Genomic DNA, 15,578 nt, shown 5'->3' with positions numbered 1-15,578 from the left:
ATGCCCTAACCCTAACCATATCGGGCCTACCGAATTGCATGTCGGTCCCACCGAAATTCCTAACGGTCACTAGATTTACTGAATCGGTCTGACCGAGTTTCTCAATTCGGTCCCACCAAAATTGGTAAGTTGTGTGTAACGGTTAGATTTTGTGTGGAGGCTATATATACCCCTCCACCTCCTCTTCATTCGTGGAGGGAGCCATCAGAACATGCCTACACTTCCAACTTACATTTTCTGAGAGAGAACCACCTACACTTGTGTCGAGGTCAAGATATTCCAATCCTACCATATGAATCTTAATCTCTAGCCTTCCCCAAGTTGCTTTCCACCCAAACCTTCTTTCCACCAAATCCAAATTCTGTGAGAGAGAGAGTTGAGTGTTGGGGAGACTATCATTTGAAGCACAAGAGCAAGGAGTTCATCATCAACACACCATTTATTACTTTTTGGAGAGTGGTGTCTCCTGGATTGGCTAGATGTCACTTGGGAGCCTCCGACAAGATTGTGGAGTTGAACCAAGGAGTTTGTACGGGCAAGGAGATCGCCTACTTCGTAAAGATCTACCCCTAGTGAGGCAAGTCCTTCGTGGGCGACGACCATGGTAGGATAGACAAGGTTGCTTCTTCGTGGACCCTTCGTGGGTGGAGCCCTTCATGGACTCGCGCAACCGTTACCCTTGGTGAGTTGAAGTCTCCATCAACGTGGATGTACGATAGCACCGCCTATCGGAACCACGGCTCAAAAATCTCCGTGTCTACAAATTGCGTTTGCCTCCTCAAACTCCTCCCCTTTACCTTCATATGCAATTGTGTTACTTTCCGCTGCTATACTCTAGAATTGCATGTGTAGGTTGATTGCTTGACTTATGCTAAGTTGCCAAAACCTGCCAAGAATTAAAATTGAGAAAAGGCTAAGTTTTTATTTGGTCAAGTAGTCTAATCACCCCTCTCTAGACATACTTTCGATCCTACACGCGCACACTGCTTTCTTGTGTCTCCTGCCTCCGTGCACACTGCAGTTGGCCACGCTGCCGACACGGTCGATCATCTTGGCCTCCTCTCTCTCGCCCTACTACAGTGGAGTCATTTCCGGCGTCGATCATCTCGGCCTTCTCTCTCGTCCACTGCACTGACGATACCATGGCGCGAGCACCGCATTCTTCTCCTCTGTCGTCTGTCTTTGCGCGAGCATCGCAACTAGTTGGCCGACGGTGTTGCTCGCCGGGCCGCCGACGTGGTCGCTCGTCCACGACTCCATGCTCGTCATGTCGGACACGGCGCCACAACCACTATCCACCGCAGTCGCCATTGTCCGGCGCACACCGAATTTCTTTTTCCCCCTCCTTCTGCTAGCTCTTAACCCTGTGTGCTAAGTGCAAGTGCTAGCTCTTAATCATACCACAGACGTGCAACCAAACACCGTGTTCATGTGCCGCTTGGGCCAATGCAGACAACCAAACAAAGTGCACCTGCGTATTACCTAATGCAGGGACCCTAGATGCAGGCAACCAAACAACTTGCAGATGACGCATTTGGTGCTGTTTTTAATCAACCAGGCTGGGTTGAGATGCGTATGCAATGCAACTACTGTTCACTACTGTAATTAAACACGCCCCTAGTTTCACCAATTTGCACCTCTATTACGGTAGGATCCCTGTGAAAAATACTGTACATGACAGAGATCACCGGTCACCGTCGGCGCAGCGCTTACCAAAACCTCGAACAACTTCGACGCGATCTCCGCCCTTGATCCTCAGGAATGATCCAGGTTCCTCCGTCGCCTCGCCACGCCACCTCGCTTTGACCCGTCTGTTTCTATGGGCGCCCGCCCGCCCAACCGATCCGATCTACTACCAGTAAACAAAATCCACAAAAGATCTTCCAGAAATTAAAAATAGGAAACGGAAGCGCCCCTCTCTTCCATCCAGCTCCTCCTCCACGCCACCCCGATTCGATCACTCCCCGAGCAGAATCCCCCCGATTCGATCGCCGGCGAGGAGAGGAGGGGAGGGGATGAGGAAGCGGGAGCGGGAGAACCCGTGCGGGATCTGCGGGCACTACCACAAGTACGAGGAGGGGGAGCCGTGCGGGGTGTGCGGCCACCGCCCGCCGGCGCTGGGGCCCGCCGGGGCGGCGGCGTCGCCGCGGCAGGAGTCGGCGTTCCCCTCGGAGATACTCAAGGACTTCCTCTTCCTCGGCAGCTACGACAACGCCTCCCGCTCCGAGCTCCTCAAGACCATCGGCATCTCCCACATCCTCAACGTATGCGATCTTCTGCTCATTAAGCTTACATGGATGGATGGATGGATGCATGGCTTTCCATTTCCTGCGCTGGACCGTGCGGTTGGGTTCGGGAATGGTAGATTTCTGCTTCTTTTCGATCGGGTTTGGTTGCTCCGGACTCGATTCACGATGTAGGACTTTCGCAACAAGAATAGGATTATAGCGTGAGGAATTGATTGAATGTTCGTTTTGTCAAAGCTTTTCCACAGTAAACTGACAGTGATGGCGTGACAATATGGGGGCAACGTTTAGTGTTCTACTCCCTCCGTTCCTAAATATAAGTCTTTGAAGAGATTTCACTATGAACCACATACGGAGCAAAATGAGTGAATCTATACTCTAAAATGCATCTAGATACATCCGTATGTGGTTCATAGTGAAATCTGTACAAAGACTTATACTACCTCCGTTCCTAAATAATTGTCTTTCTAGAGATTTCAACAAGTGACTACATACGGAGTAAAATGAGTGAACCTACACTCTAAAATATGTCTACATACATCCGCATGTGGTAGTCCATTTGAAATCTCAAAAAGACAAATATTTAGGAACGGAGGGAGTACGGAGGGAGTAGCTATTTAGGGCAACTCCAACGCGCCGAGATGCGGATTTTGTCCCTTTTTTGTCCGTTTGGATCGGTGTTTTGGGCGGTGCCCGCCCCGTTCTTGTTTGGGTGGTCAGTGAGGCCAACGGGCCGACACATTTTTGTTCGCGCGGCCCATATTTTTGCACCTTTTTTGCATACACATCAAAAACTTTGCCTAAAGTTCACATAATTCGTAACCAAATAAAATTATGGTAGTTTTACAATCAAATAAAAATCTCATAGTTTACAAACCAAATGAAATTTGAGTTGTCACAAATACATTTGAAAGAAAAGAGCCGATACTTCTATTGGTCGCCAAGGTGAGCCCACATATGCTCAACCAAATCATTTTGTAGTTGAATGTGAGTTGCCCAATCACGCATCTCATGATGAAATTGGGTGGACTGTGCGAACATTGCCGCTCCTCCATGCTCAGGCACAACATTTTCACCCTGAAATTGAAACCCCTGATCGAAGAATTCATCTTCCCGCTCATCCTCTGTGATCATGTTGAATGATCACACAAGCAGTCATCACCTCCCACGACTTCTAGCAGGATACCGAACGATGCCCCATTGAAATTGAAGAACACCAAAAGCACACTCCACATCCTTCCTAGCAATCTCTTGTGCTTGGGCAAAATCTCCGCCTCTTCTCTCCTATCGGGTTGGGGATTGTCTTCACAAGAGTAGTCCACTAAGGATAGATACCATCAGCCAGGTAGTAGTATCCTTTGTTGTAGTGGTGGCCATTGATCTCAACATTGACCTCTGGGCAGTTGCCTTCTGCAAGCCTTCCGAACACCAGAGAACGCCGAAACACGTTTGTGTTATTGTGATAGATGGCCATGCCGAAAAAAGAGTGCCAAATCCAAAGATCTTGTGAAGCCACGACCTGTGATAGTGCAAGCTTTCACATGGCCCTTATACTGCCCCTGTCAAGCAGATGGTCAGTTCTTCCACTTCCAGTGCATACAATCTATGCTACCAAGCATCCCTGGAAAGCCTCTATCTGCCTTGATCGCCAACAACCGGGCTGTATCCGTAGCAGTTGGCTCTCTCAAGTACTCTGGGCCAAACACTGACACCACAGCCTTGCAGAACCCGTACATGGATTCTAGTCACGTGGACTCACTCATGTGGGCATACTCATCAATAAGATCACAGGGTATTCCGTATGCAAGCATCCGAATAGCTGTAGTGCATTTTTGATAAGAGGAGAAGCCAACTTTTCCGAGGGCATCCTCCTTGCATATGTAATAATAATCGTACACCACATGTCTAGCCATCTGGAAGCGGCGTCAGAATAGCTTGTGTTTGAAGAGTGGGGAAGAGGACTTGAAGTAGTCTTCATAGAGTAGGCAATGGCCGCTCTCTCTGTTGCGATTCAATGCTGGAGCATGGCCCACGATTAGGCCCCTAAACATCAGCAACTGCCTAGCAATGTGGTCATGGACGACCAAAGTAGCAACCACAAACTCCTCATCGTTCGATGGCGGATCGTTCGAATCACAAATGAAGTTGTTGGAAAAGTATTCATCGTTACTATCCATTTGTACCTTGCGGGCGAAACATCGAACACCTTGCGGGCATGGTTGAAGAAGCCGGCTGGTGAAGAGCCCCGCGCCTCTCCTAGACCAGGCAGTAGGCCTGTCGGTGTGGAGGCGACCGTGGTGGCGAACGTCGAGCGAGAACGCCGGGCTTGGAGCGTTGCTGGCGGTGGCGGAGCCGAGGGGTGTGGCGTGGTCGAGGGGGTGCTACGACGGCGGTGAAAACAGGCCACCAATGCCGACAAGAGCGGCCATCGGGTGCGGCGTGCTGTATTGTGGGTGCGGCCGGCGGCCTGGGCAGCGTCCAACAGGTCGGAACTGGGCGAGGGCTGGCTGGCCGGGTGTCTTGGCTGTGGATGGGAGAGGGGAAGAATGGCCAATGTGCCACCGACTGGCGGGCCAGGGGGAGGACAAGGATGGGCGTCGCGCGCGTCCGTGCCGACGCGAACCCGGCTAAAATTTGAGCCTGAAATTGGTCATGTGCAGACAAAAAGCGGACGGTCGTCCGTTTGCGTCGGCGCGTTGGGCCACAGTTTGTGTCCGTTTCGACCCAAACGAACGCACGCGAGCAGAATGCGTAGGCGCGTTGGAGTTGCCCTTGGTTTCTCCAACTGTTCAGAAATGGGAGGCAAATGTTCAGAAATGTTCATGTGTGTTGCTTCCTCTGCTTATACAGTCTACATATACATCACCGGCGTGCTGCAAGGAGTTTAGTTGGATCTGTGAATTTCAGGGGTGCATATTTCCAATGTTTTTGTGAGATTTCCTGTAGCTTAAACCTAGCGCTCTAGAGCCCATAGTTCATGAAGGCAACAACTGCTGCCTTGTACACGAACGACTAGAGACGCTGAGGGGTTTGTCGGATTGCGAAGGTGAGGTAAGATGAAATGAAGCAGGCAGATGAGAGAGAAAATGACAACATAATGTTTGGCAGAGAGAGCGGGAGATATTTTATTTGTATCTCCTCTTTTTAGGACCCACATGAAGGTGTATTTGGGTGAGTATGCAGACCATAATTTCAAACAATACTCCTTTTTTATGACCCATGTGAAGGTGTATTTGGGTGGGTATGCATAGCGTAATTTCAAATAATAATAGAGGTGTCCAAGATACCTACATTTTATACAAGAACAACTCTCCTTGCCCTGTGTGATCGCCTTCGCCATGTCGCACATACATTGGCCGTGCGGAAGGGCAACTGAACCGGCAGGGCGTGATGTAGTTGTGGAGATTTTGAATCGGAGGAGGTGGAGGATACTGTTAGGAAATATGCAACTTGTATTCCTATGGGGCCATAGGCCAGTATATATATACATGTACAGGTGCAGGAAATATGCAGAAAACCCCTTATACAATGGGGTAAAGACATAATGCTACATGGCTATATATACTACTCTAACACCCCCCCTCAAACTCATGGTGGATGAACAACACTGAGTTTGGAGTGATAGAAGCCATGTTCTGGGCCGTTGTAAAGAAATCCGCCAACTGTAACTCAAAAGGCACATACTGAAGAGCAATGACCTGATCCTGCACACCAGCGCGCACATAAAAAGCATTAACACCAATATGCTTGGTGAGCTCATGCTTCACACGGTCACGCGCAATGCTAATAGCACCTGTACTGTCAGACATAGTAGAGTAGGTGTAGTGACAGAAACACCAAAATCCTGAAGCAACCACCGTAACCAAGTCACCTCTGCCGTCAAAAGAGTCATAGCTCGCAACTCAGCCTCTGCACTCGAACGGGAAATTGCGGTCTGTTTCTTCGTCTTCCAGGCAATGAGAGAACCACCAAGGAAAACACAGTAAGCAGAAAGTGAGCAGCGATCCGAGGGATCACTAGCCCACGTAGCATCCGAAAAGGCCTGAAGCTGTAATGAACTGGAGCGAGGAAAAACAGGCGGTGAGAGATCGTGCCCCGAAGATATCGGAGAACACGGAGAAGGTGACTGTAGTGAACCGAAGTGGGAGCAGAGACGAACTGACTTAAAATATGGATTGGATAAGAGATATCCGGACGAGTGACAACTAGATAGACAAGACTCCCAACAAGATGATGATAACGCGCCGGATCAGACAAGGGGTCACCATCAGTATCATGGAGATGAACATTGAGCTCCATGGTAGTCTCAACAATGCGCTCATCAGTAAGCGCAACACAAGTAAGGAGATCCTGGATATACTTTTCCTGGGAAATAAAAAAGCCATCAAAGGTAGAAGAGACTTCTATCCCAAGAAAGTACCGAAGAGGGCCAAGATCAGACATAAGAAACTGCTCACTACGACGGGCCTTCACAAAGGCAATATACTCGGGGTCGTCGCCAGTGATGATCATATCATCGACATAGAGAAGAAGAAGAGTCCGACCACGAGCTGAAAGGTGGACAAACAACGCTGGATCATGAGCACTAGCTGAAAAACCAGCGGCAGTCACCATAGAGGCAAAACGCTCAAACCAGGCGCGAGGGGCTTGCTTAAGGCCATAGAGAGAGCGACGAAGACGACAGACCATGCCATCAGGAACAGAATACCCAGGTGGGGGTTGCATGTAAACCTCCTCACGCAGCTCACCATTAAGAAAGGCATTCTTAACATCAAGCTGAGACACGGACCGATGATGAATAGAGGCCATGGCAAGAAGTGTGCGAATAGTGGTTATATGGGCCATGGGAGCAAAAGTCTCATCATAATCACGACCATGCTCCTGTTGAAAGCCACGAGCCACAAGGCGAGCTTTGTAGTGCTCAAGAGATCCATCAGAGCGAGTCTTAACCTTGTAGACCCACTTACAAGTGATGGGACGAACACCGGGAGGAAGAGAAACAAGGTCCCATGTGCCGGTGCGCTCAAGAGCAGCAAGCTCCTCTGCCATCGCAAACTGCCATTCGGGATGAACAACAGCTTGACGATAAGAAGTCGGCTCTAGAACAGCAGCACCAGCACTTGGAAAACCAAGACGATCAACAGGCGGAAGCGGACGAGGACGTAAGCCATAACTAGTCTGAGAAGAGGAAGATGGCACATCAGTAGACGCATCCACAGGACGCGAACGACGAGTATAATACTGAGAAAAGATGGAAGAATACGAGGAGGAATCGCCGTGGTAGACCGGGGATGAAGGTGAAGAATCCGGTGACATGCGAGGTGAGGAAACCTGGGTGATGGTGACGGCGAATCGATAATAGGCGAAGAAGCAGGGGTAGCACGGCGGATAGACAAGGGCTGAACGGGAGTGATAGGTGTGTCGGGAAAAGTGAGGAAAGATATATCCTCCGTTGAAAAGGTCGAGGAAGATGGGCCAGGGGCTCAACTGAAGAGGTCGTTGTAGATGTACCCGACAATGAAGAGCCAGAGGCGGTCAGCAGGCCACGAAGTCCCACAATCTCCTGCCGGTGAAGTAGAGAGCTGAAGTAGGCGACGTAGTAGCACCGGGAGAGGAGCGGCCACCACCACCTGTGGAAGCCGCCAGAGGAGGCGGTGTAACATGACCAGTAGCGTTGGCAAAGGCCGGTGGAGGAGACGAGTCCGCATGTAGACAGGCACCAAGCGCCAAGGGAAGGCGCATGTGCGAGGCGCGGTCGATGGAGTCATATGTACCAGCACAGCTGGTGAAAGTCACGAGAGGTGTCGGAGAAGAGCGACATTCACCTGTGACAGTTGCGGTAGGAGTTGGTGTAGAGCGACAATCACCATATCCAGAGGTCGTAGGAGGAGTCATGGAAGAGCGACTACCAAGACTGTCTGGAGAGAACGGTGTAGAACGACCATCACCATCTGCGGAAGTCGCCATACAGGACGACTGCACAGACGGACGAGCACCAAGCACCGAGGAAAGGCACATGTGCGAGACGGGATCAGTGTAGGGAACACCGAAAACACCGTCAAAAATCACGGGAGAGTGCGGAAGACACCATAGTTATTATTTTTTTTTACACTGATCGGAAGCAGCAGATGACCAATCCAGTAGATCGAATCAGCAGATCCGGGCGTGAGAGCCGGCCAGAGGAAACGCCGAAAGAGGACGAGGTAGCGCCGATTCAGACCAAAGGCAGTCGTGGACGGCTGGTGCAGCGGATTGGGTGGAGCAGCAGCAGTAGCGGATGACCAATCGGCGGATGGAGTGGAGCCGCACAAAGCACTTGGGTGCAGCAGCAGGGGGCCACGTGCTTGTGTATGCAGGAGCAGGCGAACTGCAGCAGGCACGCAACGAGCCACCTGCACGGGGTATGCAGGGGCGTTCACCGGCAGGCGCAGCACATCCACGGGGAAGACAGCGACGGTCGGTGGGAGAAGGCAGTGGCGTGCGAGATGAGATTGGATTGGAGAGCACGAGTTGCGCGTGCGAAAAAAAAACCTAATGCTCTAATACCATATTAGGAAATATGCTTGTATTCCCATGGGGCCATAGGCCAGTATATATACATGTACAGGTGCAGGAAACATGCAGAAAACCCCTTATACAATGGGGTAAAGACAAAAGGCTACATGGCTATATATACTACTCTAACTGATACAAGTGGAAGAGAATGGGTGAGGACAGAGAGGGAGGTGGAGGAGCATTGTAGATCCTGCGATTCTGTTTTTAGATAGCATCTTTAGCCATGATTTCTTTGCTCGCGATATATATATGTGTGGTTTGTGAACATGCCAGGTTAATAAGTATTGGAATGGTAACTTGTGGTTATGATAGACACTACAGTTGGATTTAGTTGTACATCGATGTCTTGCTGAGATTTGTCAATAGGTCAATGATAAGTTGATAACTAGGCAAATGCGGACCAGCTAGCTGATATCTTACCTTGGACTGGTCCTCCATCGCTTAGATGTGTCATCTGAAACATTGCAAATATTGTTGTTCTGTTTGAAGAAGGAATGATATCTTACCAGCTCTTTGCCTGGCTGTCACTGGTGGACTGTGCAGTGGTAAAACCCTTACTAACTGACTTTGCCTGATCTTCTTTTGTTTAAACATGTGTCACATGTCAGTCTGAAACTTCTCAAATATTCTTGCTCTCTTTGAAACTGAAATGATATTTTACAATGCTCTCTACCTGACAGACTGTACCCTTATGCCAAAACCTTTACCGGAACTCTTTCACTTACCACTGCCTTCAAGACGACAAGACTTTGCAGTTTGATGATGCAATCCAATTCCTAGGTATGGTGCTGTTCTTCTAGTCGCCAGCCTGCAACAAATAGGCACAAATGATGCTTACCATTTCCATTGTTCTATCCTGCAAGATTGACATTTGTTTTTTGTGGCAGTCATTCACTCTCTTTTAGCATAAAACATTCTTCACTCTTAATCTCCCAGTCTGCCTAGCATCCCATATTTAACATAGGTTTATCTGGTGCTCAGTCAATAAGTACATCCTATACGTACTCATTTTGTTGTTTTCAACTTCAGAACAATGCGAGAGGGATAAAGCACGAGTGCTAGTCCATTGCATGTCAGGGAAAAGTAGGTGTGTACGTATAACATTAGTTCTCTTTAGCAGTCATTGTTTTTGACATTGCTAGGACATCTTTGATTAATGCATTCAAAAACACATTGATCAGGTCAGCTGCATTTGTAGTAGCCTTCTTGATGAAGTCCAGAGGCTGGCGACTTGCACAATGTTTTCAGTGGGTGAAAGAACGGAGGCCACAAGTGCAACTGGCTGATGGTAACTTCTATAATTTACACTTGTGCAAAACTTTTGCTGACATTCAAGATGAATTATTACGAGAAACCAGAAGAAAATAAGGTTGAATTTACGCTGTAATTGTTCTTCTCTGATTCCAATATCTGAATTGGAGAACTTAAATCTTCATTGCTGTACTACGCCCTAGTTGGAAACATCAAATCAAATTAAAAAAAAGCATGGTAGCAAATAGCATGAAAATTATGAGGGAGGCTGGAATTATGTGCATGTTTCAAAGGTTCATGCTTTATGTGGCAGTTGTATGAAATTCGTGGTGGGCTAAAGAAAGTTACTTGCGTTCTTTTTTCTACAGCGGCACAGCAGCAGTTGATTGAGTTTGAGCAGAAGCTTTTCAGTTCCAATGTTGCTCCCACGGATTCGTTCCCTTCTCTTGGATTTGGTTTTCCGAAGCCGTCTGGTGATGTCCAGGTGCCCATCTTTAACCAGCAGGCTCCAGGGTCCATCTTTGAGCGGGTCAGCCCGAATAACATCCCGAGTAATTTCACATTTGGAGCCACCGAAGCTAAGCTCCCGGATGGCAGTAACTTCGGTGTGGTCAACTTGGCTGGGACTGATAGCATGATGGACAGCTCCTAGGTTGCTATTGCAATGCTATAAACGGATCAGCTGCCCATTTAGTCAGATTTCTTGGAACATTTTGGATTTCTGGAAAGGAAGGTTGCATTCTTTGTACGAGGCTTCTTACAATATGTGCAAGCATTTTGACCGTTGTGATGTTCTGCAGTTTAACATGCACGTGCGCGCTTTTATTCAACTTCGTAGTGTAATTCAGGTGAACTGAAACTACGCTAGCAGAAAGTTTGAGTAGAAGTATCATGTGCCTGTTAAATTGTACAGATTCGTGTGTCAAGAAAGTACAGCTCAAAGTCTATTACATGTTGCCCTAAACTTATTTTTTGATCGCACGGAGAATGCATACATGTATTTCGTGCGCACGGCTATCTGAATTTTTTTTTTGGATTTTGAACATACGGAACAGCGTGAGCGTGTTGCACTAATTGGACGAATCCGTTTCATGCTACTCCCTCCGTTCCAAAATAGATGACTCAACTTTATACTAAAGTAATATAAAGTTGAGTCATCTATTTTGGAACGGAGGGAGCGGCTAGCCAGAGCATCTGCAGACGCTGTACAGAGGATTGAATGTTACTCCCTCTGTCCAGTAAACTTACATTATGTTACTCCCTCCATCTTAAAGAACGTTTTACATTATAGGCGGATAATTATGGAACGGATAGTGTAGGACGTCCCATAATGTAAGATCGTTCTTTTTTTTTTGGAAATGAAGGCGTACCCCCGGCCTCTGCATCATAATGATGCATGCAGCCATCTTATTAAAAATCCTTGAAATAGCACAAAGTCATAGATGTATTACGGCTCGCAAGCGGAGCGATTTTTTTTTTTGAAAAGTACATGCTCAAAATTGCAACCGGTAAGACAATGTAAAGGATGAGCTTCCTAGACTCCTATCCTGTTATGTGACCGCCATCCGAACCGGTTGAATATAGCCCGTGCTATCATCTTCCACTGGTTGCACACAGTAACCAAAGGCTCCCCGTAGTCCATAGAAGTGAGTAAGAACCACGTACGGATCCATGCGGTAGCTCTGAAGATGACCTGCAAGAAAGTTAAAGTGTATTTTCTGTTAAAAATCATATCATTCCCACAGTTCCATATAGCCCGTAGAAGCGCACATATTTCAATCCGGATACGGGACGCAGTAATATGCTCAACCCCAGCTAACCACGTTTCAAACAACGAATCAATGTCAACTGGAGGATTAATGTTAAAGGCTATATGAATCGTTCTCCAAAGCAATTTGGCGAGTGGACGCTCAAGGAATAGATGTTGTATTGTTTCATCATGATCACAAAAACAACAACGTGAACTACCTACCCATCGCCTCTTTATTAAGTTATCCTTGGTGAGTATTATTTGCTTGTGGACGAACCACATGAAATTTTTAATACGCAAGAGAACCTTAACCTTCCAAATATGTAACGATCTTGAGATTGGGCTGGAATTAATCAAATTCATGTAGAAAGATTTCACCATAAATATCCCATTTCTAGCTAACTTCCAGTGCGTCAAATCCGGTTGGTCGGATAATTGAACATCTACCAATCTTCGAACCAAGTGCATCCAGGCAGTCCATCCCTCACCAACTAACGCACGTCTTACATTATAACGTAAAATCGTCTATAATGTAAATCTGTAAAATCGTCTTACATTATGTTACTCCCTCCGTTTTATAATATAAGATGTCCCGTAATGTAAGAACGTCTTACATTATGAGACAAAGGGACTAGTATTTTGAGATCCTACATGTAGCTTGCCAGCAAGATAAACACAGTGCAGCGCATCCTAGGGAATTTTGTGGTCATATGATCTAATATGACATAGTGACTCAGTGAAAGGTCATATGTATATATAAGTTCAAGATTTTCTATAAAAATTATCAAAGTCGAATGTATCTAACTAAAATCATGCATGTAAGAGGGAGAGATGGTGGGGATGGCTATGGCCGGGCCGCCGGAGGTGGCGGTGGAACACACTATGGTCGCAGCGGCTATGGCAACTCTGGGACCGACGATGGTCGCGGGGCGGAGGTGGCTTTAGGGCGCCGGCGCGCCAGTTCGATGGGGAGGGTCGAGGAGCATCGGTCGGTGCCGGTCGTGGCGATGCCGGCGGACGTGCTTTCCACGCCCCGACTAGAGGTTTCGTCCAAGGGCCGGCGGGTACTCAACAATATGTGCCTTGCCGGGGAGGTTTCTTCAGAGGCGGGCGTGGTGGTACGGGTAGATTTGGCCGGAATGGATCCCGTGTCCCGTGTCGAGACCCACCACCTCGCCGTGACACGACGCAGCTTACTGAGACTACAAAGTCGGCGGAGGACAATGCGGCTGCCTCGACTTCCGTGCTGTTGCACCGGTAGCTAAGCCGCTTACTGCGGAGGCAGTTGCGGTGGTTCGGGATCTAGCAAACGTGGTTGTTCCGGCAGTGCCAACGACGGTGGAGAATGCCTCTGACAAAGGTGACAATGATAAGATGAGCAAAGGTCAATGCAAGAGGGAGAAAACGTATTGTTTCCGTTGTGGTGAACCAGGGCACTATGCGGTAGGTTGTACGACAGAGCTCTGTGATATCTGTTTGAGACCGAAACATGAGGATGGTTGTCCACTTTTGTCAGCTCCTAAGCCGGTGGTGAATTTTTATGGTGTGTGTGATGAAAAACTTATGTTCTTTGAGACACCTACGATGAGATCCTGTAGACCACGACTAGAGAATGCTAGAACTGGAATCATTAGAGTGACTAAGGGCAGTCTTTCGGAGGACCAAGTGATTTTGCAACTAAAGAGATTGGTTTCTAGTACGTTTCAGTGGGCGCTTATTCGGATTGATGAGACCACGTTTAAGGTTGATTATCCTACAAAGTTTGATCTAGACAAGATTAATGAGTTTGGCATGTGTAAAGTTCCTGGAAGTGCTTGTATTCTTGAGTTTGATGAGTGGAAGCGCAATAATCCGGTGGGAGTGCCGCTTGCTCAGATTTGGGTCAGATTTTATGGGCTTCCTCTGGAACCGCTGAATGACTTCTTGGAGGTTTGGTGCCTGGGATCTCTTATTGGAAAGACTCTGGAGGTCGATATGCCTTTCACGCGCATGCATGGCATTGCACGTATGAGGGTGGGAGTTCTGGATGTGGATGCGGTTCCGTGCTTCTTAGGTTGGGTTTATGAGGGTATGAGCTATGACCTGAGAATTGAGATTGAGGGGGTTCCGATGATACAGGATGCTGACAATGCCATGGGTACTGATGGTGGGACTGATGGTGGGACTGATGGCGGGGAAGGCAAGCAAGATGATCTTATGGACCATGATCAGCATGTTAACCAGTCTGCTGCTTCTGGAGGGCAGGGTTAGGTGTCTGAGGCCCCAGTGGGCAAGACCTCCTCTGTGGCGCCCATGGCGGGGCTTCGTTGTGACGTGCTTGATGTGACTGTGACACCATCTGGGACTCTCAGAGTTGATCTGGAGGATGAGGACCTTACACCCACGACTTCGGGGAGCATGACTCGCGCCCCCATGTTGGTGCATATGGCAGGACTTCGGTTCGGGTCCTTTGGTGCGATCTCGGCACCTGGGCGCCTGTGGGGGGATCGGGTGGATAGAGATGACCCTGTTGAGCAGGAATTACCTCCGCTATCTCCAGTCTGGTTCTCTTTCTCTGAGGGTGGTGACGATTTGGCGGCACCGAGGTCACCTAGGGGGAGCGACTCCATGCAGGCGGCCTCAGTCCCTCCCTCGTCGGTGGAGTTCGCGGAGTTATCCAACGTTGCGGCGGCTGCTCCGGACATCTCGCATCAGCGTCATACTCCTTCATCGCAACGACAGCAGGAGGCGAATGTTGTGGTGGCGGGGTTTGGGCCTTCTTCCTCTCCGGATCCACGGGGAGACACGGCTTATCCATAGTTGTCACAGGAGGTGACGACTGTGGAGGCGCCTTCTGTGCGAGCAGCTTAGGAACCAAGGCCGAAGGTGGCTGATCCAGTGGCATGTTTCGGTCAGGGGATGGACATTTCTATCCCAGAGGTGGTGGCCTTTGGGGGTATCCCTGATCCGGCATCAGGTGGGAGGCGGTCCAGCCGGCGTATTCAGGGGCAACCGAATGCGGATGAGTTTCAGCTCGGGCGTGCCATGCGGTTGGCCAAGATCCGCGACACGGAGTCTTCTACAGGTCTGTCTTTAAATACCAGTTGTTCTGTTTTACACTTTTCTGAAAATGATATTATGCATAAGGCGGATAATCTGGGTATTTCTTTAGGTAATAACAATCGCGAAGTAGTTACTTCTTCTTGATTTAGAGACAGATAGAGCAATGGATATGCTTAAAAATATAGCGGCTGTAAAACCAATGCAAGAAAGAGAGATTAATAAGTTGGGTATGTGTGAATTGGAGGGTTTATGTGAGGATCTGGTTCCTGCGAACCTTCTACATGAGGAAACTTTGGAAGAGGAGGGGCATGCAGCCACTCTATCTTCACCTATAGATCTCGGCGAGGATACTAGTCTTGCGGACTGTATGATCCTCCCTCAGGCACCAAAGCGTAAACGGCAAAAAAAGGTATATGGCCTTTCTGCGGTGCGCGAAGTGCTAGGCTTAATTTTAAGAAGAAATTTCATGACGATTCATGAGAGGCATTTTTTGGAATAGCAGAGGTCTTAGGGACTTGGCTAAGCGTAGGTTTTTGGCGGATGCTTCTCGGGAGTACAAACTTGATTTTATTGCGTTGCTTGAGACTGGTAGGGATAATTTCACTTCGCAATTTCTTGGAACGATCTCAGGTGGTCTTGACTTTGATTGTCATTGTCTGCCACCTCGGGGAAGATCTGGCGGGATACTCCTCGGTGTCAACTGCGAGTCCCTGGAAGTATTAGATGTATTCTGG

General features: G+C 48.5%; 1 protein-coding gene across 1 annotated transcript; it reads left to right on the top strand.

The window, feature by feature from the left end:
• Nucleotides 1-1,726: 1,726 nt before the first annotated feature.
• LOC123156251 (protein-tyrosine-phosphatase IBR5) lies at nucleotides 1,727-11,020 on the top strand. Its single transcript, XM_044574395.1, has 5 exons — nucleotides 1,727-2,264; nucleotides 9,482-9,581; nucleotides 9,831-9,888; nucleotides 9,983-10,089; nucleotides 10,421-11,020. Exons 1-5 carry the CDS (start codon nucleotides 2,016-2,018, stop codon nucleotides 10,702-10,704), a joined length of 798 nt encoding a protein of 265 aa, XP_044430330.1. The 5' UTR covers nucleotides 1,727-2,015; the 3' UTR covers nucleotides 10,705-11,020.
• The last annotated feature ends 4,558 nt before the right edge of the window (nucleotides 11,021-15,578 follow it).

This window comes from Triticum aestivum, chromosome 7B (assembly GCF_018294505.1).
Source record: "Triticum aestivum cultivar Chinese Spring chromosome 7B, IWGSC CS RefSeq v2.1, whole genome shotgun sequence".
Taxonomy (NCBI): Eukaryota; Viridiplantae; Streptophyta; class Magnoliopsida; order Poales; family Poaceae; genus Triticum; species Triticum aestivum.
Note: the sequence above shows the minus strand (reverse complement) of the source record. Positions and strands in the feature narration are given on the sequence as shown.